Source organism: Brachypodium distachyon, chromosome 1, assembly GCF_000005505.3.
Source record: "Brachypodium distachyon strain Bd21 chromosome 1, Brachypodium_distachyon_v3.0, whole genome shotgun sequence".
NCBI lineage: Eukaryota > Viridiplantae > Streptophyta > Magnoliopsida > Poales > Poaceae > Brachypodium > Brachypodium distachyon.
In genome coordinates, this window is record NC_016131.3 from 48,513,272 (window position 1) to 48,522,764 (window position 9,493).

Genomic DNA, 9,493 nt, shown 5'->3' on the forward strand with positions numbered 1-9,493 from the left:
TTCAAGATTTGAGGGTCACTCTTATGTTTGGTTTTCAAAATATAGACAAATACAGAAACTAGATGTAATCATATGGTTTCTCATGGAGAAATAATCTTCAAACATACTGAACAAATCATTTGCTTCCAAGTAGAAATATAGAAATAACACCATCGCATTCTATCTAGCTTACTCTGAAACCAAATGCTATCTAGCTTTCGGACTAAGTTTTGGTGATCCCGGCTCCAGGAGCTAGAAAAATAAAATCATTCATCGCGGATTATCAAAATATGACGAAATGTAATGGGAGTGTTCACGATTTGAGAGCTATTCTTATGTTTGGTTTCTGAAATATATAAACTACTCCCTCTGTTTCATAATTCTTGTCGAAATATTACATGTATGTAGATATTTTTAGGAATATATTTATTTATTTATTGGCAAATTTGAGACAAAGTTATGGAACGGAAGGAGTAGATGTAATCATACGGTTTCTTACTGAACACTCAAAAAATAGGAATCATTTGGTTTCAAGTAGAATTAGTGGTTATAAATGTTTTGTTCATAGAATATAGAAAAGTACTTGAATAATTTCATTTCATTCTTTCAGAAATAACGAGGTTGCATTCACTATAGCTTACTCTCTCTTTTTTCTAGAATATACTATAGCTTACTCTGAAACCAGACCTATCTAAGATCGAAACCGTTTAGTTGGGTTCCGTGAGCATTTCAGGTGCAAAAAAGAGTTGAATTCCTGCCAAAATGAAGAAAGCAAAACCGTGGTCACATGCCCTCCTCCCCGGCAACATCACATCCGTGACCTGTTAATTGTATTCTGGGAAGGGAGCAGTTAGCAGCAAAGAATGTCGGATGCTCCTTGTCTGATGCACGGCCCGGGGTGGGTGATCAGACTGGATCGAAGCTCCCTCCTGAGTTAAGATTAACAGCATTGACCAAAAATCGTGAACAAGCTGTAACAGCTAGATTACGACAGCAAAGATAAATAAAAATGTTATTCCTCTGAAACAAAAGTACTTTCTCGGTTCATAAATTATTGCAAAAATATAGGAACGGACGCAGTAGATTTTTTCTTGATGCTTTTCCAATCCAACCTCAAGATCAACAATGGTGCACACATACATGCCGGCCCGGAACCTAAACTGCTTCTGTTTTGAGGTTAAACCATAGGTGTATTGGTGAGGTGAGAACTGAGAAGATTCTGATTTCTGAAGCAGGAAAGCTGGACCAATTGGCAATTTTGCAAGTTGAAGGAGAGAGAGAGAGAGCGCTTGCTTGCATGCACTCGAAGTCTGGGAGGGGCAGGCGAGAGCTGAGAGGTGGGCTGACCAAACCTGGCGAGATGGGCCTCGCCGGAGCAAAATTTCGGCCCAGCACGCCAGTCTTATACGGGCCAATATTGTGCTATCCACAGCCTCTACCAAATCCAACGGCCGAGAAAACCCGGGAAGCCTAATCCACGTTCTAGAATTTTGTTGCGGGGCAACCCGAAACCCGTCTGTTCCTTTCCTTCCTTCCCGTAGTCTACTCTATAGCCGGCGCGGCAACCACCCGAGCCGCCGTCTTCTTCTCCAGCTCCAAACCTCCTAAAACCCTAGCACTCGCCGCCACCTCCAAGTCCCCGTCAGCGCTGTCGACGAGCTCCTCGGCGCTCGGAGACATGGCCTCGAGGGGCGGCGACGACCTGGGGATGCTCAAGTCGACCTCCATCAACGGCGTCAAGCTCTACTCCGTCACCGGCAAGAACTACGTCGCCCCCTGGGTGCTCGCCAAGAAGAAGCGCTCTCTCCGCAAAGACGCAGGCACGCACGCACGGCTTCACCTGCCCCCCACGAAACTCCTCCGTTTGTTTGCTTGTGGTAAATCGTTTTCTGTAATTAACTTGTGGCTGCTGTTTGGTTTTTAGATTATCAGCGGAGGTTGGAGCTGATCCATGACCTGAGGTTCGAGACTGCCACCACCAGGATCAAGGCGACCCCTGATGGGCAGTATGTGATCGCCTCAGGTATGCAAGTCCTGGTTGCTTTGTGTCTGGTGTTGGTAATGCTGTATTTGTATCCTGAAAGAGACGCACATTTATAGAGATCGATGTTAGGTTACCAAACGCTCAAGGAATGAGTGGACAACTCAAAGCAGGATGTGTTGGTAGGACTGTAGGTGTCTTTACATGATATGCCTGCAACACTTGCCTAGTCGAGACCTGCAATTGAGCTTTGGTCCATGCTTCACTCGAAGAGTGAGCCCATGGGAGCGAAGCGAGGATGAAATGCAATTCTTGGTGTTGTGCGGGTCAGAAGAGTTAACTTTGCTTGCTTCTGATAATGCAATCCAAATACAACCGTGGATAGATGTGCTTGTCAAAAGTTGTTTTGGAAGTGTTCCCTGTAATTCACGCATTGTAACTTCTAGTTTTCCAAATCTACATCTTGGTCATTTTTATGTTTCGTTTAGAGTTCTAATGTTGTTATTTTAGCCAGATCACTTGCATATCCTATGAATGTACTTATGTCTCTTGTTTGCCAGGTATTTACCCCCCACAGATGAAAGTATACGAGTTGAAAGAATTGTCAATGAAGTTTGAGAGGCACATGATTTCAGAAATTGTAGATTTTGAGGTACTCCTAGTGAAGAATATGTCTTCTCTGCTACTACGCAATCTTCTTTAATATCCCATTCTAGGAAACAGAGGGCACATACTTATATGCTACTTTACTGCCTGTTGTGTCATTGCCTGCTTAACAAGATAGATCATCATATTCATTGCATCACCCGTTCAACTTATAGTTCTGTGTAATTCAATCTCAAGTGCTCTGCAAACTAGATTGCTTAGAACTCAGTTAGGCCACAGTTTTTTTTGGCATAACTTTTGGGCATATATTAACTTTCTCTCCTCAGCTTGTCTCATGAAATACAGCAATGTATATCCCCAGCATATTTAGTTTGTATGACATACTTTAGGGCTCTAATTTCAAACTACATGCTTTGTCTCCACTTATCTACTCTGTATTTCTATATAGAGGGTGGCTTTCTACTTTCCAAATGGACGGACTAGCTGAGGGGAAACATGGGTTGTTTTAGTGTCAAGGGAGTTGATTTATATAATAGTGCATTATAACTTGCCTATTGTATTAATGGGGGCAATCTCAGTGTCTTTCCTTTTGTATGTTTGAGCTTGAGCTGCTTTAATATTTTTCGGTGTAACAAACTAGATTGTATGTTTCTCTAGGTCCTCGGTGATGACTACTCAAAACTTGCGTTTTTGTGTGCTGATCGTTCTATATGTCTGCATGCAAAGTATGGAAGCCATTATAGCTTGAGAATTCCAAGGTTAGTCTGTTATCTTTCCTAACATGTATTGTTTCTTGTGGTTTGTCCGAACTATCTATATCTTTTGTAGTTACACATGTAGTTTACTGTATATTAATACTCCCTCCGTTTGTAATACTTGTCAGTTTTGGCTTTGACTCATCTAGTTTGACCAACAGTAATTTTGCGTCTGTAATTACATACTCCCCCCGTTCCTAACTGTAAGAAGCTCTAGCTTTGTCCTGAGTCAAACTTCTTAAAGTTTGACCAAGCTTAGAGAAAATCTACCAACAACTACAGCTCTAAATTAGTTATTAAATCCGGCATGATATATATTTTCATAGCGTACTTATTTGACATTGTAGATGTTAGTACACTTTTCTATATAAACTCGGTCAAACCTTAAGAAGTTTGACTTAGGACAAACCGAACAGAGGTAGTACTACTTTACTAATCTATACATTTCTTTCTGTTTACTTCTGTACATATTAGGTTAAAAATGAACAATCAAACCTCAGTACTGAATTTTTTTTTTATCTTTATCTTTCCGGTGGTGGTGTCTGTTCACCATCTCACCGTCCTACCTGCAGAATTAGAATAAGAAATTAAGTACGGGTATAGTCATAGACGATTCAGTCTGATCTGGTCCAAATGATAGCACACTATTATTAAACACGTGTTACATTTAAAAAAAAAATCCATAGCAACCGCACGGGCTTTGTGGTAGTTATGGTAGTTATAAATTATTATTTGTTCGATAATAACAGCCAGTAATAGTAAGATAGCATTCAGTAATACAATAGCATCGAGAAGTTTATAAATAATCCTCGCTTGTCCAATTATTAATTTTGCATATTGTTATCGCTCATATATTGACAGAATGGGAAGGGACTTGGCCTATGATTGCTGGTCTTGCGATTTGCTATGTGCTGCTTCATCACCAGATCTGTATAGAATCAACTTAGAGCAGGTCAGATTTGAATCCTTGGATATTCATGTGTATATGAGTTATTTGGCGCTGCTAATACAGAATTAAGATCAAATAAAATATAAGCTGGTTATTTTTAATTGAAAGCCACTCTGGCTGTGTTCATTTTATCTGTTTAATTTTTGGCCATTTTTTAACTGTACTAATTATTTTAGTCGGTTTGCCAGTAGTGCACAGATACACAATGGTGCCTTCTCTTCTCGCTGCTTTCAGTCTTTTTAGAATAAATATTCACAGAATTAAAAAAACGTGATTTTTGCAGGGGCGATTTCTTGCATCTTTTTCTTCCCAATCACCAGCAATAAATGTGGTTACACGGAGGTAGGTCTTTTTTATTGACTGTTTGGTCTCTTGGAATGACATGTTTGTTGTGTGTTATCTTATATTTGTTTTGATGGTACTCCCAGTACGATCCATGGGCTGGTTGCTTGTGGTGGTGAGGATGGTGCAGTTGAGTGCTTTGATATGAGGAGGAAGTCTTCTGTTGGCCGGATTAATACAGCTTCTTCTTCTGAAGATTCTGATCAGGTTCTTCTGAAGATTTTGATCTTATTGAGCCTTATGAGCAACCTGCTATTATACACTATCACTACAATTTCTTCACATTATTTTGAGGGTTCTCATGCGTCAAAACTGCAGGAGGTCACATCTTTGCAATTTGATGAAAATCAAGGATACTTTATGGCAGTAGGGAGCAGCATAGGAAAGGTTTGGTTCGTCATCTGTTTATGTTCTTGTTTACCTTTTTACTATCGTTCCAACATCCAAGTTTTTATTTCCTAATGCCATTATCCTATCAGGACCTATTTCTTTGTCATGTAAAAAAAACTGCACATGGACCTTTGTGCTGTAAATTGTCCTTGTTGGTCCATGGACTGGCTATCTTATTGTCTCTAAATTCTCTATTCTAACTGTCTGGTTTAGTTTGTACGTCTATTGTTATTTCAAATCAAACATAGTTTTCAGCATTATTTTTATGCAGACATAAATCCATTTTACCCCTTCAAGTGTTGGCAAAGTCCAAATAACCCCCTGAACTACAGACCGGGCACACCCCCTCGCCCTGAACTTTCAAATCCATTTACTCAGATCCCCTGGCTTGATTTGTGGGTGGTTTCGCCGATTTGAGCTGCAACGGTTGCTTTTTGACTTGCTGGCTGCCCTACTCCCTGTGCTCCCTTTCTCTCAGTTCAATAGATTTTGTTCCTCCTATGGTCTTCGTCGTCATCATCCTCCAGTCCTCTTCTCCCATCTCTGTTCTCTTGTACGAGTACTCGTAGCAGTAGGCTTCACTACTGTACCAGTCCTAACTCCATCCTGCTTGCATACCTAGAGGGGCTAAGATAAGAAGAAGCTGTATTAATTCAGCCGACATCAGGCTTTGCTAGCAATTGAGGGGGTTAAAATGGACTTTCTTTTTTGGAATAGGCAGGGAAAATATCTTTTCATATCTCCATGAAGGATCCAATTTCTAAAAATTATGACATTCATTTATCTTGTTCTTTTAGCTTGTTACAATTCATATCAGCTACATTTGGATTTTCTGCAGGTATCGATATATGATATACGCATGTCCTCTCCTCTGCGAGTCAAGGATCACATGTAAGTTCTGTATTTTTATCATTGGATTAGAGTTCTTGCTTTTGTTCTTGATCAATGTCAACCATTTAAACCATCTTCCTTTGGTTCCATCATGATTGGGTGAATTCTATAAAAAAATGAGACGGGTATTCTATTGAATTTGATGGGAGGAAAAGCAACCACTCTCAGTATGTTTGGGGTTTCTAAAGAAATTCCTATGGGATCTTTCATTCGAAATGGGACCTTATATTTCTGGTATCATTTTATTCCAGCCATACAGAACCCCACCGAGCTGATATTTGTAAATTTATTCTATGCCTTTTCAAACTTTATATTCTGTGTTCACTGGAATCTCACAACCCAGATCAGAGTAAGCTGTATTTAGAGGGGGGTCATGCTCAACTAAATCCTAACTGTAACCAATAGCTGAATGTTTCTTTTGTTAGATTGAACTTTTCACTGAACATGTAATAACTGTTACCATTTGTTACAGGTATGGCAGTCCAATTTTAAATATCAAATGGCACCAGACACTTAATTCTACTGAACCTAAACTCATAACTGCTGATAAGCATATAGTGAGAGTTTGGGATCCTAATACAGTGAGTTCTTCATTCTCTCAAAAGTGTCAACCTTGTCTTTTTGTGTCGATGGCATTAACTTCATTGTTGCATGATGACCTGTTATTATTTTCTGCAGGGAAACAACATGACTAGCATTGAACCAGATGGTGGTGCTATCAATGATGTTTGTATCTTCCCAAATAGTGGTTTAATGCTATTAGCTCTGGACAATAGCCAGATACCTTCCCACTTTATTCCTGCTCTCGGCCCTGCTCCAAAGTGGTGCTCGCATCTTGATAACCTAACTGTGAGTGAATTTCTTCCACATTGGTTTTGTAGCTGGTCTTTATAAAGCTTGCCTGAACATTTCCTTCTGTTCATACCTCTTTATAAAGCTTGCTTGAACATCTCCATCTGTCCATTTCTCTTCAAACAGGAGGAGATGGAAGAGAAACAAGAAGCCACATTATATGATGATTACAAGTTTTTGACCGAAGAAGAGATGGAGCGACTGGGTCTCTCTCAGTACAAGGATAGCAATGCTGTCAGAGCACATTTACATGGATATGTGATACGCTATGATCTATTTAAGGAGGTAATTAGTTTCTTGGACATGTACATGAACATTAAGAAGGTTCTTCATGTTTGTGTGGTTTTAAATGGTTGATTTCTATTCATGAATATACTAGTTTTTTCTTTGTACTCCCTCCGTCCCGAAATAAGTGACTTGGATTTGTGTAAGAATCTATACAAATCCACGTCACTTATTTCGGGACGGAGGGAGTGTATGGTTTCTGTGCATTAGGTGTCTGGCCAAACAGTTGAATATTAATATGGACTTACTATATATATTCGGTTTTGCTACATAAAAGTCGGCTGATTTTTAGTTAGAGATAACTCGATTGGTCAGCCGTCAGATTTGGTTTGTGCTTAAAAATTTGAAACGAAAGATGGAGAGATGGGAATGGGGATAATGTCCAGATACTAATCTGACGGCTCTAGTAAGTCGACTGAGATTTAAGCCTTTTGCTTAAAAATCAAGCGCCTGAGAGATAGCCACACCCATATATATTTGTGTATTGGTGTGGATGGATTGAAGAAAACAACACTTTGTACATGCTCTTTACAAGGATTTGCATTTCTCTTTCAGCAAAAGGCTAAACTTGAGATTGCTGATTATGAGACTCTTAAAAAAGAGATGAAGGAAAAGAAACTAGAAGCACAAAGGAAATCTCGTATAACGGTATGTATGCTCATCTGCTACTTGTATGTATTATACATCCGTGTGATCCTTACCCTAATGAATGTCATCTTTTTTCCTCATGCAGCAAGTTGTCAAAATACCCAAGGTTAATAGGCATATTTTGGACAGTATACGTACAGAGGAAGAGGAAATGGAAGCTGATGTGGACAATGTTGACAAATCAAGCACCAGGAAGAAGAAAAGAAAACTAGAAATGCATAAGGCATTATTGACTGATCCGCGTTTCGGAGAAATGTTTGAGAATAAAGTATGCAGCCAACTTGCTTTTTTTAATTAAATTTCCCAGAACTGTTTTCGCTCTTCCAAAACCATGTGTGGTTTCTAATCCCATCGATCTTATGGGCAGGACTTTGAAATTGATGAGCAATCAAGAGAATACCTTGCACTTCATCCTCAAGTGGTTATGAAGGAGCCTCGTCTAATCGAGGAACATTTTGAGAGTGTTAGTGAAGATGAAGAACAACAAGATGCCGGTTCATCTGATGCATCTGACAGTGACGATGATATGCATAATTCAAAGCGTATAAGGTGAGATTTCATATCATTTTAGTTATGGTGAACTGCATATTTGCCACTAGTGTTTCTGTTTTGCTTGTGCAGATGTGGTGTATTGCCATATGCTAGCCTTCTTGGTGTCCTTTTTTTTGTGAAGACATCTGATTGTGGATCAGATTTAGTTTACCTCAATATATAAAATGTATAAATTCCAGTCTTGGCAACAGCAGCACATGTTTACATGAATACTTCTTTTTCTCTCTCCAAAAGCTGCATTTCTCATATATACTAGTATCTATCATGTACACACATTTGCTGAATATGCTATCCACTGATGCATGATCAGAAATATGCTAATCATTTCCTACCTTTCAGGTTGTATGAAATCAAGGATGATCGCCATGCTGAGGCATTTTTGAATAGCGTCTCCCTTGGCAACGAGGAAGCTCTGCCCCTTGGAGATAGGGTGGCTGCACTGGAGAGGCAACAGAACTCTCGGGGCCTTGATAAGGTGAAATACGGACCTGGCGGCTCACGGGAGATTTCTTTCATGGCTAGAAGCTCAAGAAGGCGCAATGAAGAAGATGAAGAACACAGTGACGAAGAGCCCAAAGATTTCAAGAGGAGAGGTGTGCAGTCCCTGGGGTTGAAGCAGGGCAAAGCTGAGTACTATTTGTTTGGTGGAAGCCGTGGCAGAGGAGGCGGGGGCGGTCGTGGTAGAGGCGGTGGTGGTCGTGGAAGAGGAGGTGGAAGAGGAGGTGGGGGCAGAGGCGGAAGCGAATTCGGTGGCAGAGGGGGACGGGGAAGTGAATTCGGTGGTGGAGGCGGTGGGGGTGGCAGAGGGGGACGGGGTATGAGTAGAGGTAGGGGCAGAGGAAGGGGAAGGGGATGAGCACCATCTGTTTTCTAGCTAGAATGCCGCCATCATATCGCCAATTTTCTGCTCTCCCAGAGCCGTGCCAACTTGAGACGGTGAATATTTTGCTAGGAGTTCACTCACACAAGGGCTGTAACATTTCATCCGGCAGACACCAGTATGGTGATATCTATACTGTAATCTTTAGGTCTATTTCAGTATCGTCCTTGCACACGCATTGTAATCCCTTGATCACTATAAATTGCATCGCGCTTCATGCCAGAGCTATAGGGTACCGAATATTTTAGTGGTGAGAAAATTTTGAGAGCTTTTCCCGTTTGGTTGTAATTTTGGATGGCTTCTCAATGAGCCTGTGTTGTACTAATAACTTGCAGTTACTTGCAACTTCAAAATAGAGAAGATTTCATGCTGAGTTTTCTAAA

General features: G+C 40.4%; 1 protein-coding gene across 1 annotated transcript; it reads left to right on the forward strand.

Moving 5' to 3' along the window:
- The first annotated feature begins 1,516 nt into the window (after positions 1 to 1,516).
- On the forward strand, positions 1,517 to 9,493 carry LOC100823293 (nucleolar protein 10). The gene is made up of 16 exons (XM_003557062.4): positions 1,517 to 1,799; positions 1,904 to 2,002; positions 2,521 to 2,612; positions 3,224 to 3,324; positions 4,183 to 4,273; positions 4,554 to 4,612; positions 4,699 to 4,819; positions 4,931 to 4,999; positions 5,841 to 5,893; positions 6,366 to 6,474; positions 6,572 to 6,742; positions 6,872 to 7,030; positions 7,586 to 7,678; positions 7,764 to 7,946; positions 8,046 to 8,227; positions 8,570 to 9,493. Exons 1-16 carry the CDS (start codon positions 1,658 to 1,660, stop codon positions 9,084 to 9,086), a joined length of 2,241 nt encoding a protein of 746 aa, XP_003557110.1. The 5' UTR covers positions 1,517 to 1,657; the 3' UTR covers positions 9,087 to 9,493.

Excerpts from the sequence above, each read along its gene's own strand:
- LOC100823293 (XM_003557062.4), top strand. The coding sequence starts at position 1,658 with ATGGCCTCGAGGGGCGGCGACGACCTGGGGATGCTCAAGTCGACCTCC. Across the intron at positions 1,800-1,903 it reads CTCTCTCCGCAAAGACGCAG|ATTATCAGCGGAGGTTGGAG; the intron begins GCACGCACGCAC and ends TTTGGTTTTTAG. Across the intron at positions 4,613-4,698 it reads ATAAATGTGGTTACACGGAG|TACGATCCATGGGCTGGTTG; the intron begins GTAGGTCTTTTT and ends TGGTACTCCCAG.